The sequence below is a fragment of the Pezoporus wallicus genome, unplaced genomic scaffold, assembly GCF_028554395.1.
Source record: "Pezoporus wallicus isolate ANWC-B61680 ecotype Strahan unplaced genomic scaffold, APGP_CSIRO_Pwel_v1 contig_8542, whole genome shotgun sequence".
NCBI lineage: Eukaryota > Metazoa > Chordata > Aves > Psittaciformes > Psittacidae > Pezoporus > Pezoporus wallicus.
In genome coordinates, this window is record NW_026640148.1 from 3,205,608 (window position 1) to 3,223,536 (window position 17,929).

General features: G+C 40.5%; 1 protein-coding gene across 1 annotated transcript; it reads left to right on the forward strand.

The window, feature by feature from the left end:
* The first annotated feature begins 234 nt into the window (after positions 1 to 234).
* IRAK2 (interleukin 1 receptor associated kinase 2) lies at positions 235 to 17,587 on the forward strand. Its single transcript, XM_057417673.1, has 13 exons — positions 235 to 452; positions 1,453 to 1,632; positions 7,425 to 7,592; positions 8,264 to 8,376; positions 9,751 to 9,945; positions 10,385 to 10,449; positions 10,910 to 11,024; positions 11,736 to 11,845; positions 12,224 to 12,419; positions 13,113 to 13,175; positions 14,216 to 14,416; positions 14,582 to 15,092; positions 15,418 to 17,587. The coding sequence occupies exons 1-13, from the start codon at positions 266 to 268 to the stop codon at positions 15,534 to 15,536; spliced, it is 2,223 nt and encodes a 740-aa protein (XP_057273656.1). The 5' UTR covers positions 235 to 265; the 3' UTR covers positions 15,537 to 17,587.
* Positions 17,588 to 17,929: the final 342 nt, after the last annotated feature.

Sequence of the window (17,929 nt, forward strand, 5' to 3'; positions counted from 1 at the left end):
GAAAATCTGATTTGCAACTGGGGCCTGACGTCAGCCAGAGCAGGAAGCAGGAGCGCGGTCTGAGTCTGCCAAGAAACGCTTGCCCGTGTCGCTCGACTCTTCCGCCAGCAAAGAGTGAGTGTGGTGGGGAGGGGACAGGCTGTGAAGGACAGCCCCTTTGAGAAGAGGAAGCGTTTGAAGAAAATCAACCCTCCACAAGCCGCACAGGAGGCAGAGAGTGGCGAGTGTCCCTGCTCTGGGTATGCACCATGTGTAGCCGTGGCTGATGGCCGCGGCGGGGACAAAAGACACTCCGGAGAGGGCCTGCGAAGCAATGACCCTGCAGCAGCCGCCCCTGGCCCTGAAAGGGGGCTCCCCCCCGGTGCTGTACATCCACAGCATGCCTGCCTGGGTGCTGGAGGACTTCTGCCAGAAGATGGACTGCCTGAGTGACTACGACTGGATGCGGTTCGGTGAGCTTGGCATGCGGGGAGGTGGGCTGATGGAGTGCCATAGGGGCACTGCGCGACAGCATGGCTGGGACGGGCAGTGGAAGGGTGCGGGGTACTGGCAGGGCACACAGCTGCCCCATGCAGGGCCTCTGGCCCAGCCGCTGCCCAGCACTCACATCCTGTAGACAGGGAGTTCCCATGCACCACTCTGGTTTTGGGATCAAGTGAAACTGCTGGTTCATAGGTGGAATTCCGGACTTCTGTGTTTGCTTGGCTTCTCTGCGCAGCCAGGCTCCCGCCTCTCGCGCTCTGCTCTTTAGCACTCCCCTCTCTGCACTTTATCTTCTGCTTCTCCCAGTGTTTGCCTTGCTTAGATGATCTATTGTTTTCTTTCTCTCTTCACTTCATGTATATTCCCTCATACTTACTGCCCCATTTTTCTTGGTCCTGCTGTGTCCAGTTAGTAAGCATAGAAAATGCAGTCCCTGAGGTTTTTATTCTTTTTTTCTGTATCCCAGTCCAAACAGTTCTAACCTGAACCTTTCCTCAGTTGTCCTCCCTTTCTTATTTAACATGACATAATTTCATTCAAGACTTCACTAACTCTGTCTACTGACTGAACTCTTACCCCAGTTAAACTTGCTGACTTAGGGTGGGATTCACTTCCGCTATCTTTGCATGCGTAAACCTATGTCCAGCGTCCTCTAAAGCCAGCTGAGGACAATCTTTGTTCCCACACTCCAGGCCCCCACACCTCTCCTTCAGGTAGATGTGGATCAACTGAGGCGGGCTGATTTGGACAGACACCTTTGGTGGCATCTCCACCAGCCCCAGGGACCACAAATGAGCACACAACTGAACTTACACAAACTGACCTTTCTTCATGTCCATATAGTTCAGTTATTGCCATCCTTCATTGTAAAAGCGTGCAAAGGCAAAGTGCGTCTCACACCTTAGTTTTCCCTGTTGCACCTGCTTGTATTTTCTGGTTTAAACAGAACTGTCCTTTGTCTCCCAATAGCCTCCTACGTGATAACTGACCAAACAGAGCTACGGAAAATCAAGTGCATGGAGAAGACTGGGATCAGCATAACAAGGGAGCTGATGTGGTGGTGGGGAGTGAGGCTGGCAACGGTGCCACAGCTCCTGGACCTGCTGCGAGCACTGCAGCTCTACCGAGCGGCCCAAGTCATTCTGGACTGTGAGTAGCTGCTCCTTCCTCCTGTGGGAATCTGTGTTCTTCCAGAGCACCAGCCCCAGTCCAGTGGATCTCACTGACTGACGAAACCTTTTGCTGGGTGTCTGATGCTTAAGAAGTGACATAGAGAAAGAATCACAGGTCCCTCTCAGTCATCATCCCACCTTTTCAGTGGCTTTGAGAGGTGCCACAGAGATTGGCTGTGCTCCGAGCCAGGGCTGGTACTTTAATGCTTCAGTCAGGGTTTCTAAACAGAGCTTGATTCTGCATGTTTTAATTCTTCATACGTTCTTGTTTCTCTGTGAAACTTTGTCACTATACTCAGTCAGCAAACCCAGAAGAGCAGAAGAACATATAATCAGTTTTCCTATGCAGGTTGCTGCCCTGCACCATGAGAAAAAGATTATGAAAAGGAGAAATGCTTTATCAACTACCTACATTACTCTTTGTTTATTCCATCTCATATTTTCTCTGTTCCTATCGTATGTTCACCTCTGTCTCTCCCCAGATTAAACTTTAGTTTAACTTGGGGAAAGCTTAACTTTGTAACTCTGCGTGAGATTCTTTTCAGCAATCTCCAGTTTGCTGTATTTCAGGTTTATCTTTTTGAGGTAGGATGGTTAGAGTTTGAGCTCAGTGTGCCTGGTTAAGGTAAACTATTGACTTATAGAAATCACAACACTCTTAAATGTAACTTTCCATTTTTTTCCATTGAAAATTATGTTTAAATTGCAGGGTTTTTGTCAATTTTTGTAAACCAAATTGTACCTTAACCCAGTGCTACCATGAAATCTGTTGAAGCCTGGACAGCATACTGTGTTTCTGTATTGAGTAGCCCCAAAAAGTTGAGAGTGGACCACGTTCCCTTTTTAACACATATTCCCACACAAAGTCTACGGTCTGGAAACCAGATGTTTGTATGATTTTCACCAGTTTTCCATGGGGAATTACTAGAAAGAAACATTACAGATTGTTGTTACGTGGCTGAAAATGGTTAGAGAAACTCTATCCAGGTGTGCTCACGAGGGCACATGCTTCCATAGGTGAGGAATGTGTGGGAGCCCCATCTGCTTCTCCCGTTCTGTGATGGAGAAGCTGTCTGCCACGAGTCATTTTGAGTGACATCACGAGCGGCTCTTGCTCAACAGCAGCCCATCTCCACCGGGCAGGGCTGCCAGCTGGCATGCATGGGAAGTCCAGCTCTGCATCGTGGGTTTCTTGCCACAGCGTTGGTTTGTGTGGCACTGCTGTGTTCTGTAGTTTCCGGGAATTAGTGTGACTGTAAACCTTCATCTGGGTATGGTGGAAAAATCTGACAATGGCATTCTAAATTATGTAATTTTATTGGGTGTTTTTAAAGGAATAGTAAGTGCTAAAGCTCAAGCAGCAAATTATGTCTTAGTACATCTAACACGGTAACCACAGACCCTAATGAGAGTGTTGCTCAGTTAATGTAACTGATTTTGCTGCCACCCTGTGCAGCACTTTGATTCAGCAGATCGACCTCCTGACTGAATTCACTCACAGCATTCAGCATAGAAGACCATAGCAATTCCTACTCCTCATTCTTCAGCAAAACACATAGAGCTACAGGATTTCCAACCCTAATCATTCTATGCTTCTATAGCCTTGGGTGACATGGTTTAATGTGAGGTGTCCCTGCCCATGGCAGGGGGGTTGGAACTGGATGATTTTAAGGTCCTTTCCAACCCTAACTATTCTATGGTTCTATTATTTGGTTCGAATCTGGTTTAAGCTGTATCTTGGTAATCCAGTTGTTAATTTAGTCACTGTGAGGGTCATGTCTCAGTTGACAGGATTGAAGATAAAATCTTGATTTAATTTTTTTTTAATTTATACTTAAATTTAATATTAATTTTATCATTTGTATTGAATCTGATCTAGATATCAGCACTGAAATAACCCTGGCTCTCTGATAATGGTATTTTTAAGGATGCTCTGGAGTAGGGAGTGACTTTCATGACGTGATGAGGTTTTTGCTCTGTGCCTCTTCAGTATTTAACACCATCAATTCCCGGTCCATACAGAGAGGTTGTGGGTGCTCTTATATAACACAGTTTAACCTACCACACCTTAAGCTCTAATTAGTTACAAGCCTTGCATTCTTTCCCTGTGGAGCACATTCTGGGGCCCACCTTTGTTTATACTTCTTGTAACAACTGAGATGCTGCTGCTTTTGCCTCTGGGTAGGGGGGTTTCTCTTCTGTTACAGGCCTTTAAAACAAGCCCCTGAACAGATTTCAAACTGAGGTTAGTTCAGCACATTGCAGGGGTGAATCACTTCAACAGAAGCTCCATGTATTTAATTTCAGAGAGCACTTGCTTGCAAACCACAACGTTGGTGGCTTCGAGCTGATGTTTAGCACATTTAGTGAAATGACCCCCTGAAGCCCAGAGGCTGTGCAGGGGGTCTCTGATTGTTAGGTCTGGGCCTGTGTGCAGAGGCCAGAATGTGGCACTGGATCAAACCCTGAGAGGCGGCATTGTAAAGCTCTGACAAGATCGCTTACACAAGAACCAACTAAGATTTGTCTCGGTGCTTATGTAAAATGCAAAGAATTGGGCTTCCAATCCCAGAGCAACTTCCAGTAATTTAAAGATAGAACCTTAAAGATAGAACACAAACAAAAATAATCATCCCAGCACAGAAAGTCATTATCCTTCTGCTTGTCTGACTGTCCGTATCACTGTGTGGTATGTCAGTATCACTGTATTGCTGTAGCTTGCACAAGATGCAGCTGAGGTCAGCCTCTGGTACAAGAGGTATAACCTGTTTTTTCTCTGCCTCTGTGATTTACCTTAAGGTTTTGGGCTTTGTTTTAGCTTTCTCAGAAACGTTCCTGAGACTTTTTGGACTTCACTTGCCGCAAGCTGAAAACCCTGAGGGTTTCCCCTGTTAAAAATAAACCCCAATCAAATTCCTGCAGGCTGGAAGAGAATGTTTTGTAATTACCAAGGAAAAACTCGGTTTGTAGAGATTGTAGCTGGCTGATGCAAGTAAACAAGGGTCTTTATAAGGGTATCTGCAGGCTGAATAGTAAACGGGGAAAGTAAATATTAATAGATCTTGGATAGAAATGGACATGCTCAATTCAGCTTATTAAGACACTGAACTGATGTAATAAATCTAAGATACCTTTGTTTCTCAGATTTCCTTTATGATAGTGGGTGAACTACAATATTGGACTGTTCCACAAAGAGCTGCATAAGGAGTTACGTGATTTGGGGGTTGACTCTGTAAAGCAGCATGAAAGCTAGATAAAGAGGGCTTAAAAGAGGATGGGAAGAGACAAATCCTGTGGAGTGATCAACTTTTACTTACATTTCTGGATGATGGATATTAATGTTAGTCTCAGATCAACTCAAATGCAGTAAGTTGTGAAACTACAATGAAATGATCTTTTAAAAACACTTATTATAGTTGTCTTTTATATTGAAGTCCATAGCAAAGCTTCATATTAATTTGAGTGGCAGAGAGTCTGGATTGTTTTGTTAGTCTGGATTGTTTTGTTGTTCTGGCATGTGGAAGTAGTTATGTTTTTTTGGAATTAACCCAATGCGGACATTCCACAGTGGGCTCAGTCACAAGCCGCAGTGATTTCTAGCATGATCTTTTTAGATTTAGGCAAATCTTTGAAGCCTTTACCCTCTATTTCTGCTTTTTTATTTATATCTGAAAATGCTCACTCAGGTCATTCCTTTGGGGCAGATACGAAGAATACATTGCTTGTTCTACTGGGCACTTTTGAAAACCAGGTGGTCCTTCATCACTGTAATTCTATTCATTCTGACCTAAAGGAATCAGACACAACACACAGGTTGGTTTTCCTGGCAGATTAATTCCAGGAGAACTGTACGTCCCGTCAACAATTTCTTGCACTACTCTAGGCCCACTTCTGAACTCCCATAATAATTGATTTTTTTCTTATGTCAGCTCTTTAGCTGCAGTGATGACCTGTTTGTCTGATGTGCAGGAAGTTGCTAAATTGATGACAAACCCTGAAAAGTAGGTTGAAAGAGGGAAGTGATTCTAATTTTAGAGACTTCTAGGTTGAAATACAGGAGGGAAAAGCTACCATCTGCAGAATGCAGGGACTGTCAGTTTTAGCTAAAGGCCTGCAGACTTGTTCAGTGACTGATTTTGAGCCCTCGTGAAATTCGGGATTTCTTAGCATTCTGATACAGGAATAAAGAAACATACTTGTTTTTTTTGTCTTAATTCTAAAGCCTGGCTTTATTCAAACCTACATTGATACATGAATGAAGATAGTGGATGCAAAACCCAAACAGAGGTCAGAAGGCAAAACTTGCCTGTCACGACCGTGGCCACTTCTACCATTACTGCTTTTCATCTACTCTTCAATCTTTAGTGCACTGAAATGTGCATAGCTTGTCTTCTCTTAAACAGTTCTACTGAGCCCTGGCTTCTTGTGAGCAGTACTGATTAAAACGAAGCATACTGCTTCCTGCTTGTCTCAGATATTCTAATGCTTTGTACAGAAAAAAGGACACAAAACTGTTGTCTAATTTCACATTCAAATAGAGGTGTGTGGCTTTTGATTCCAAGATCACCACCATGCTTAAGATAGAAAGCTGATAAAACAGCATGACAAAGAAACCTTGTATTAATACCTGTGCTTATTTTCCTTTATAGCAAAATAAAACTTTAATTTTTATTTTTAGGAAAATTCACAAGGTGTTGCTGGAAAAAGGTGGCAGGTGGAAACAAAAATTTACAACTACAACCAGGAAAAGTTGTTAGCATATAGGAAGTCTTTCTTTCATCCCCAGTGCACACGGGGCATTTCCAAGCTCTTTTTCAGCCTCAGTTTTGAATGTATTCACAGATAAGAATTTATCTGCTCCTTCAGGAGATTTTGACAGATTCAAGATATCACAGTATCTTGATTTTTTTTTTTTAACTTCATTTTTTACCATCCTGACTTTAACCTAATCTAATTTCAATAATTCTAAGATGTACGTATTTTTGTGTTCCTGTACACTGAAAGCATCTTTGTGTCTTTTAACCAGACTTCAAGTTGGTTTTTCAGGCCTGATTCTGAGATTTTTACCACGCTGTATACAGCACAGGGTCTTTTAGAGCTGCAGTGAATCAATAATTCAGCCTTTATTTTTTTACTGATATATTAGTAAGTCTTGAACTTTGATTTTTATGTTTTCCCTAGGTTGTCTCCAGCTTGTTTCTTTCTGTTCATGAGTAACAGAATGATTCTTTATTGCAAATAGTTCTATATAGGAAAGTGTTTTCTGGGAATGAGCAGGGTCATGACACTAAAACCACACACTTGAAAACAGTCCTAAAACATTTAACTGGCTAAACCAAACACAATTCTGTTAAACTTCCTCCCAGTCCCACAACAATTAACAAAGAACTAGATGCCTTCTCTAGGCTGGGATGTATTTGTGATTTGAGATCATTGGCTGAAGGATGCTATACAGAAAATGACACAATAAATATATTGTTAATGTTTTATTGTAAGGGGCTGTGTATATTTTGCATAGTCATCACTGGTATTTGTTTGAAACTCTGACTTCTTACTGATTTTCAGTAGTAGTTAATGTCATAAGTATGGTCTGAATTTAAGTACCAACAATATTCCAGCAATTTCTCAGTGAATTGCTTGAATGTTTGTTTTAATGTTCATATTAATGTACAGTCTGTTTTCCTGACTAGGGTTGTTTCCTGATAGCTGATTAGAGTCGGGCTGTGTTTTCCCTGGTAATCTTCATCTTTCCTTTGTTCTCTTTTGAAGGGACATCAGCCTCTAATATTGCCGACTCTGGAAAAGAAGAGCTGGTAGAGCCACCTAAACCAGAGAACAGATCTTTAATTCCCACAGAAAACAAGAAGATAGACAGAGAAAACGAGATAAGTCTGTTGCCATCCACAGACTCTTCACGCCCGGGAGTACCACCAGCAGGTAGTAACGAAACACATTCTGAATTTGCGCTAACATTGAAATGACCATGTAGGTAAGACTGCTTCCCATTTGCTTTCAGTATAGTATAATGAATATATTTCTTTTCAGAAGGGTAGCATTTGAATATTTGCCTTTTAACTTTGTGTTTCTTTGTAACTTTATCACATGGCCTCCTGTTTCTCTTTCCTACACCTCTCTTGGCCTTGAGGGATGCTGGCTATATCTATCCTGTGGGATCTAAAGGCATTTTCCAGGTCTTTGTGAACACATGGGTCCCATCCTGGCTCCGTACTACAACTAGACCAGTGCATACATTTCCTGCCCCATGTCCCTGTTGCCATGCAGAATAAATCTAGGCCAGAAGGGAGCCATGCACAGGTCAGCAGGCCCCTCTGCCTGGGAACGGGAGGCAGTAGAACCACAGGACAGATTGAAAAGAACAATAGTATAGACAGAGGGAGCTCTGTGTCCCCAAGCCAGGACTAGAAGGATGTGCACAGTCATCTTGCAAAGAGGAACCAGGAAAACAGCTGCCTGTCTTCACACAGTATTGCTCATTTTGACAGATTATCCCTAGTTAGGAAATTCAGCAAAATATCCCAGACCTCCATAATCAGCCGCAGGCTGTGGCACTGTAAAAAGAACCTGTACTTTCAATGCTCTTATTTCAGTTTCAGGTGCTGTTTCTGAAGGAGCCTTGTATTCACTCCCTTTGCCACCCCCTCCCCCAAGGGACCTTTTGAAATCCTTACAGTCAAATCCTCCTGTCTCATCAAGTGTGAAGGTAAATCCTGTTAGTCCTTATTGACTATAACAATGAAAATTGTCTTCATTACATTCCATGTTTTCTCAGTTAAAGTTTGTCCCTCTATTTGTATAAAATAGAGTGGAAAAGTAGGGGTTGATTACAAGTTGTTTGGACTGAATACCGATGGATTACTAATGCTTCAATTAGATTACTTGCAGTGTGCATAATTTTTGCCAGTGATGGACCACTGAAGTTAAAAATTAACCATATTGCATGGAAAACATGCCCACAAATAGCAAATAATTTTGGAGGAATTTCTAGCATAGATTTTGCAGAGGACTTAACATTCCTGCTATGAGCACAGGACAGTACCACATATACCACTGACTAGTCAGAACAGCAGACTTCTATTAGTTTGATTATATACTTAAAATGTGTTTTTTCCTGAAACCTGGGCTAGTATCAAGTTTAAGTCAGGTTGCCCAGAGCCTCGTGTAGCTGACAATTGAAAATCTCCAAGGTTGGGCTGTTCTAGTGCCTAACCATCTCACTGTGACAAGCTTTTCCCATGTTCCTAATGATTTCATCACAATCTCTGTTCCTGCCTCCCTACAGCTCTCTTGTCTGTAAGATAGTCCAGTTAGATCTGTTCTGTGGGTTCTCAGAGTGTTTCACAGATCCATGTGCACGCCCTGGTCCCATCATAGTGCTGTTTTGGCCTGGTTCCTTTGTTTTGTTTTGTTTTGAAGAAGACTGTGGTTTAAACTCTTCCAGAATAACCTGGTTCAAGGGTACCAGCCAGAAGAGAAGATTGCGACAAAGAATGTAGTAGTCTCAGAGCTTTTGAGAGGGAGCTAATGTTTTGTTTTCTCAAGTCTGGAGCACATTAAGGTTGTGAAAGCTGTGTGTTATTACAGTGGAACTGTAATAACAATTGGCATTAGGACTTGCCACACTGGAAGCAACAAATTATTGTGCAACTGATGCCAGATGCTTCAGAAGTAGATGTGAAGTTCCTACCAGAGCATAAATACATTATGAGGGGCCCTACTTTCTGATCCAACTGTTTCTTAGTGTATGCCCCAGCCATAAAGATTAGTTTCTTTGTAACTTAAATTAACATTACTTCAAAAAAAATATATGGACTTTTAAACAAAATTAAGTCTATTTTCTGGGAAAGGTGGACATGCAAATTGGTAATTGACTCTTCTACAAGGCAAAAGTTTTATATCAGCAAAACACATCAAGACAGTTATAACAAAGGGAAAGCATCACATGTACAGTACTTTTCACAGTTTCTTTCAACAATCACAGTGATTGCTTAGATCATGCAAAAGCAAATACAACTGAAAGAAGGAAAAAGCATATGAATTTTCATAAGAGAAACTTGTTTCTTCTGCACATGTGTAGCCCTGCAGCTCTCTTGCTCCTCAGCAGGAGACAAGGACGGATCTCCCCAGTGGAAGTCTTTTGTGGACCCAGAGGGAAGTTACTAATGCCACAAGTGGTTTCAGTGACAAGAGCAGAATTTGTGAAGGTACTTTTGCAGATGTCTACAAAGGTCGGAGGAACAACATAGAGTATATCATCAAAAGACTGAAAGAGGCAAGTACTCCACCTTTTTCTTTTTCTTTGAAGGGGGTATGTTATTATTATCTCTGAAACATTAGTTGTTGTTTACTATTGTATGGGCAAGGAACCAGAAGGGCTACACGAGAGGAGAGGTAAAAAGGAAAGGATGTAAAGTAAGTAAACCTAGATTCAGCAAACACATATGAGAGATACTTAAGTGACTGGTGTTATTAACTCTAGCCATGGGAGTAGCCTGCAATATAGCTGCTTGCATTGATGATTGAATCAGATGTGTCCTTAGGCTGGTTTTTGTTCTAATTTTCAGTTAATTGTTGTGTTTGACCCTAAGTTGCCTTCAGTGATACTTGACGGTTTTCCGAGGTAGCTTGTCATATAGAGACTGAAAGATCTCTACAAATGCAACATTTTAATAATTACTATTGACATTCTAGCGCATGTTTTCATTTTTCAGACGGAATGCACAAGCCCAGATTCCACCCAAAGGTTCTTCCATACCGAAGTACAGATTTGCTTTCGGTAAGTGTTGGCTTTCAGGTGCAATCAGTGCATTTCCTGCTTGTGGCCTGTGCCCATATCTTTAGTTTAAGACTGATGAGCCTCTGTCTTGAGTGCTGTGCTGCCCTCAATAAGAGGGTTATGCACAGCCTCTACTGGGGCCATGGTAAAGAGCATGCCTCCTGTTGATGCTGCAGGGCAATGCTGAGCAGACACCATGCTCTGCCAGCCCTTGAGGTGGTGAAGAAGCAGTGTCTTCTGCAGCTCGCATCCCTCCTACCTGCACAGAATGGGCTGCACTTAACCATTCTCTTTGCTGCTAGATTAGTCAGCCCTCTGCTGTCCTGCTCAGGGCCATTCTCTGCTTCCAGCTGCAGGAAAATTTCCAGTTGCCTTGAATTTAGGCATTTATTCCAGCTCAGGAGTATTTTCTGTGTTGCTCATATTTCATTTGCAAACCACTGCTGATCTGTGCCTGCAGGTGCTGTCATGTCAACATCTTGCAGCTGCTGGGTTTCTCAGTAGAAACTGGATTGCACTGTCTGATATATCCATACCTGCCTAATGGATCACTACAAAACAGACTGCAGTGTCAAGTAAGCAAATAATCTGGGTCTGTTAATCTACGTGTGATTACAAATCCTGGCCTGTTATTGTATGAAAAGCAATTATATCCTTTGGAATACTGAGAAACAGCCAGAAATTGCCAGATATCTTGACTACAAGTTCTACAAAGGCTGCAGCTCATTTCCAGTTTCCAACTGCAAAGCAGACCAGGTCAACAAGAAGTTTCTGCTGTGCAGCCTTTAGCCTTTTCAAGTTATAAGGAATCTTGAAACTGTGTCTATTCATATGTAATGTTTTATTTGGGTTTGTTTCTGTAGAATCTACAATCATATTCATTGGCATAATGTGCTAGGAAGTTTCACGAGGGTTACGAGGGAACAGGTTGAGATGTTTACACCTATTCAAAGAGCATCTGCAGAGGAGATGGTAGGGCAGAGGAACCTTAGAGCAGCAGTCCATCAAAGCCAGTGCTGTGCCTCAGTAATGGGCAGTACCTGACGCTTTGGGCAAGTGTGATCCTTATCTCACTGTGTCCCATAGCATTAAAATGTGTAGCACAATATGCAAGGATAGGTTCTTTCCTTGGCCTAGAAATCGTCACATTCTGCCTTGGACCAAACTTTTGATTTAGGTCAGCAGGAGTTTTGAGTGGGACTAAAGCTAAGCCTTTGGTTTTCAAAACTACTGATGTCTTGGAGTCTTTTGTTCTATGATATACCATTTTCTTCATTTCCTTGCAGGAGGATTCTGCTCCACTGACCTGGGCGTTGCGAATTAGCATTGCTGTAGGGCTCCTCCGAGCTACAGAGTATTTACATAATTCCGGAATTCTTCATGGGAATATCAAAAGGTGAGGGATTTGGCAACTCAGCTCTTCCATCGTCACCTCTTATTTCCAGGATTTCTTTAACACTAATGGCTGAAAGGCTGCACAATTGTGAAATCCATTTGCAGTGTCTTTCTGCTGTCTCTTGTTCTGTGGGGTCTTTACCATTTTATGTTTAAGCCATCTCTTTTCTGAGTGATGGAAGTATATTCTTTTGAGGTTATTTCTGGACTGCTTGTTCTTCCCCCTCTCCCTTTCTGCCATTCTTTATCCTTTCACTCATACACAGCAGGCCAAATGCTGGAAGCTTTCAGCGCTTTTCTTTTAAAGTGTAGAACTGTAATTTTTTGTCTCAAGTTAAAGTGATTACTTGACCAGTATTGTTATTTGTCTTTATCACAGCTCAAATGTCTTGTTGGATGAAAACTTTACACCAAAGCTTGGACATTCAGGTCTGCGACTGTATTCTGTTGATAAAAAATCAGAATATGCCACAATGAAAACCAAAGTCCTACAGGCTTCTCTTACTTACCTGCCAGAAGATTTTATCAGGCATGGGAAGTTAACAGAGAAAGTCGATACATTCAGCTGTGGTGTGGTATGTGGCCTTTTTAACACATTCCATTGCATTCTTTGGTGCTTCTAGACAGGAAATTGGATATAAGACTGGATTTGCTGACAGTTTCATATTGCTGACTACATAATGTGTTGAAATACTGGTTCTAATTATGTTCACACTCCAAATATATTCAGTTTTGGCCAAGTGAGGTGAATCTTTTGAACAACACAAACAAAATTGTTTCTTGCTGGAGAAAGTTCTTGCTGATCATTTAAAAACCCAAACACAAAGAGCAGCAGGATGCCTGCAGTTGGGTTCTTGGAATTCTTGCAGATTTGCCACAGGAACTGCTACAGACATCACCTGTCAATTTGGAATTTCAAGTAAAACAATTGATAGGCTTGTTACCTGTATCTGGGTATTTCCATTTAAATAGTCCAGTGTGATTTTTTATCTAGATGTAGAATGACTTCCTTATCATCCTTAGTTTCAACAATGTCTTTTGTACCTAACTATAAAATAGACTTAGCTTTGGAGATAGACCATAAAGATCACAAATCATAAAGATCAAAATCATGACTATTGCCCAGATCTGGCATTGTTAAACCATCTGAAGTAAAAATACAAATTTAAATGCCCTGGCAGTGCAATATTTCTTTAGCTACAAAACGCACTTTAAAAAACAGAATTAATTCTGAACAGATTGTTTTATCTTCCATATATTCTTTCTAGGTTTTAGCAGAGATACTGACAGGGATTAAGGCCCTGGATGAAGGGAGAAACCCTATTTATCTGGTAAGAAGAAGCAGGAATAACTAATACCAACACAAGTGAATGGGGTTACTGTCATAGAATGAATTTTCATTTTATATAATAGTTCATTATTTGGAGTCTGCTGTACACATCCTGAAAAAGGGATATTTAGAAGCCATATTGCAGTTCCATTAACATCAGTAGCCTACCTGCCTTTAGACAGAGGCTGGATACTTATTCTCATTTCACACACCACACTCATGAGTACTGGCCTGATCATCGTAGTAGGGGATACTCCAGAATACTGGTGTTTAAATACATGTGTATTTATTTAAGAGAGAAGACTTTGTGCTGAAATGCTGCTGCATGGGTTTTTTTTATGTGCCAGAAAGATGTCTTATGAGCCAAACTGAATGGGCAAACGTGGGCAGGCGGTAACCACAGTTGCTCAGCATCGTGTTTATCAGGTGCTTATGTGTTGCACTACTGTCTGGAATTTCTATCTTGGCCAATTTGCCCAAGCTGTGATTAGAACTACACAGCAATCAGAATTGGCCAGGCTCACTGAATGCCATTAACACCATCCTCATGAGAACAGACTCCACCAATATTCCTTGTGGGATGTGCTCCTGACTCCCCATCTCATTGAAGCCTTTGAAGGGAAAACTGTAGTATTCTTATTTACTATTTCTAAGCAATTCATCAATGTTCAAATAGGTTCAGAAAAGAAAGGATCCCAGGTTTATGATTTCTTTAACACGTTTGAAAAGTCCTGAGCAAGAATGCTGCTCTATATGTATCTTTTTCATTCCTATAAATAGGCATAGGCCTAGAGGAGCTGGGTCTGGTTTAGTGAACTTGACATTAGACACATGCAGAGAAAACCTTTGGCCTTTTTGTGAAAACAAACATTTCTGTCAGCTGCATGAATGGAGATTCTTAAAGCTTTTAGGTCTGTAAACCCACCATTAAGGAGCAATAATAACAAATATATGGCAAGATTCATATTCTCAGTGATTCAAGCAGAAAAGAGTGTTTGTGTTCATTTTGCCTTCACTAATGTATCTGTTTCCTTTGAACAGAAAGATATGATTGCTGATGAAATCCAGATAGCAAAAGAAAGCTCATATTCCAAAGTAAAAAAATTGGAAAAGCTAGCTGCCAAGGAAATATGCTCTAAATATCTAGACAAGAAAGCAGGACACTTGCTGGAAGAGGTTGCTATTGATTTTGCCTCAGCCATCTGCTTTTGTCTGAAAAAGAAGAATTCTAACACAGCAGAGGTAATATTTAAAATACATTGACCAAGATTTTAGTCTTCTTGACAGCAAGGTCTAAAGCTCCACATTCATGCCTTGCTTATTTGTGGGAGTGTTGACATATGAGAACATGTGTAAGGAGGAGTACAGGAATTACTCTGCATTCACAGGTTTTGTTCTTACAAACAGGTTCTTGAAGTGATGGAAATGGCTGAAAATAAACTAAGAGAACATTACATCTGTGGAGGCAGCACTTCTGGATTCTCCATGAACACTCCCGAAGAAACTGATGATGAGACAGTGAGTCTCAGCATGGACGTGCCTTCTGCGGGGAAGAATAAAGAGGACAGCACACAGCCTGCCATCCTGACCAGTGCCAATCCATGCCCACCTTCAGTAGGTGTTGTGTTGCCTGACGTTTACTGTGAACAGATGTCAAGGGTGCCTTGTGAATCAGATGAATTAAGTAGTTTTATATGGAACCCTTCAGAAAAATCTACAGATGAGCTATCTAGCTGTAACGGTGCTGAAAATGTGGCAGCCTCTGATTACAGGATCAAGCAGGAAAAGCCTGTACATGGACTCCAGGAAAGAAATGCGGCATGTGCCAAAAGTGAGGACATCTTGGAAGCAGCATCTACAGCACAGAGCACGTCTCAACAAAAACACACAGCCGGTGACTCTCCATGCTCTTCACAAGGTAAATCGAGATCAATCTGAAGGGTGTATGAGGAACATTCAAACACGCACCATCTGAAGCCTTTATAAAAGTGCTCTAGTATCACAATAGTGGGGACAAATTACTCTCTTCTCCAGGATTGCTTAGGTTCTTCTTCCTACTTCCGAACACATCTCAGTAAATCTTTTTGCCTTAGTCATGATTTTACCAATAAATCTACAAAATGTTTTCTGGTTTTCTATCAGCTGTTTTTTTCCTAATCCATTTTTGGATTATTTTATTATCTACTCCTTACACAAGTGGATTTTTTTCTTAATATTTGGGCTTTTCTTTTTTTGTTTTTCAGCATTAGCCAGAGAGACATCTTGGAAAATAAAGATAAATGATAAAAAAAAGAAGCTCATGGAAAATATTTTGCTGTATGAAGAAGACAAATTAAACAGTTCTGAACTTTTTGAATCATAAATCAGATGGATTCACAAACAGTGGCCAGCTCTGAAGAAGAAATAAATACCGTCTCCTCATTAGAACAATGGTAAAATTCTACCTTTCTTGTAAGGCTAAGTAGCAGATTTGGATCAGTATCAGTAACCCTGACTAAAGAAAACAAAAGTGATCACACTGAGAAGAAACAGGAAACATCTGTTCTAAAGCAGATAAAAAGCACAATGCCACTCTGTAAACAGAAATGCCTTCTTCCTTCTCATGTGTAATGTAGAGATATGGCAAACACAAACTGCCAAAATAATTTACCATCCTTTTGCAGTGTGTTTCAGAAAGCATCTACGTAAAATGTATGTCTTATTTAAAAACACAGTCCTAGGAGTTATAGGGCAAGCACTGATCAGTAACCAGTTAGCAGTGCTCTTTACTGTTATTGTACAAATAGACAGAAATCTCCAGAGAGATTGGAGGTTTCAGTTTCCCAAAGAATTTATCCTATTCCATCTAATCTTAGCCCACATACTCAGAACTACTACATTACCAGAGAGGGGATTTTTTTATGCAAGTTCTCAGATGTATTCTACATGACTCAATCGCAATTTGAATTGCACTGAACGTAGCAGTAAGTAAATAATTTAAGCCATATTAGTCTATGAGCTTCTCTACTACATAGATATGACACCTTTGGAAGTTTTAACCTTTCAGCTTCACCGTTAGGAGATGGTGTTTAATGCTTCACAATTGATTCTTGGAGGTTAATTTTTTCTAAGTGTCCTTTATATGTTGTTAAGGTTTCTCATTGTGCTTCACACGGTAACTGTTGTATATTTTGGATTAGGGACAAGATTTTAATTTAAAATGTCTTTAATTTTGTTATAGGTCGCTTGAGGTTTGGTTTGTTATATTTATTTTGGCTATCAGTGAAAGATGAGCTAGTGAGTGGATCTGGTCATGGTGCCACACTCACCATATATTCTGAGAGAGGACTAGTTCTGTGTGTCTCTTGGCTTACCCAGCATTAGCAGCCTTGGGGTCAGGCTTGGTGATCATGCTTAAAAGAATTAAAAAAGCAACAGCCTTGTATTCTATCATATTTATTAGCAAGTGAAAGCCCCTTAAGAAAGTGTCACTTTCATTGCTACAACTATTTATTACATGTGATATTGTTAGCATATTCCACTCTTGTGCAGTCTAAGGAAATGCAGTTTTATTATAAACAAAACTATTGGAACATGTAGCTCGGCTTACAGACAGATCACTGCTGCCTCTTTAGCTTAGCTGATATGGCCTGATGTACAGAGGTGGTTAGAATTCACAATGGAGTTGAGAGAATATTTTTTGAAATCCATGAATTTTGGTGTAATTCTTTTCACTGGAATTGTAATGGTCTGGTTTTCCTAATTTTAGATGAAGGTCGCTGAGAAATACCTCATATCTTCTATATCTGTACAGTACCTAGTTTATTGTAGGTATTATTCGGAGCAAGTAAAAGTATTTTAACTAGAGACCTGAGTATTGGAATCATCCTACACGTTTAGCATATTGATTTCTACACTAGAAACTGGTAAAATGCCATATTTAGAAGTGCCTTGGATACTGTCTGTATATTTGCCAGTGTCAGATTCTTTATTTTACAAGAATCAAACCAAGACAACATTGGTACTGACATAAGAAGCATTGAGTATATTCAGATTGGTCAATAACTGCTTAATTCTACATGAGATTTAACTGAGATATTTTGTGGTGCTGAAACTGTAATATTTGTTGGTTTTCATGGGTATATTTTGTGAGATCCATGTTAAATACCTCAGGTGTCCTCCAGGAAGAAATGCTCACAGCCACACCCCAGGGCTGAATGGAAAAACCTAAGGTTTTTAAATGGAGAAACATAGTTTATACAGTTCTGTTTCATGAAAATGCTTTAATGGTTTTGTTCTCTTGCAGTCACAAAATGAAGCTGTTATTTTTTTGCCTTGTTCCATGTTAGTTTTAAAGTATTCTGAGGTAATACACATGGTCTGGTGGAGTTACATGAGTACATAATGGAACGAACATCTATAAGACACTGTCTTAAGTCTGAGAATAATGGTACTCTGCTGCGTATCTTGGCTATTCTGTATAATGTATGTTTTTAATCTCAACTCAGCAAATTTGTACATTACCATTTACTAATATTTTGTGAATAAACAAAAAAGAAAAAAAATCTTTATAGCTTGCTTTTTTGTGATTTATGGCACAGAAAATGCGTTTCAATCCACTCTGTTTAGATAACTTTGTGATAATTAGTGCAGACATGGTTATTTGGTTTTTGTTCACTGTTGAATAGCTGATTTTTTTTCCTTTGAGATGTGCCTAGAGAAAAATTTCTCTCTAAAATTAATTCTTAAGAGCATTACTGAGATACAACTGACATT

Coding starts and splice junctions, on each gene's coding strand:
- IRAK2 (XM_057417673.1), top strand. CDS start 266: ATGGCCGCGGCGGGGACAAAAGACACTCCGGAGAGGGCCTGCGAAGCA. Junction 10,450..10,909: donor GAAGTACAGATTTGCTTTCG/GTAAGTGTTGGC, acceptor CTGTGCCTGCAG/GTGCTGTCATGTCAACATCT. Junction 11,846..12,223: donor CTTCATGGGAATATCAAAAG/GTGAGGGATTTG, acceptor TCTTTATCACAG/CTCAAATGTCTTGTTGGATG.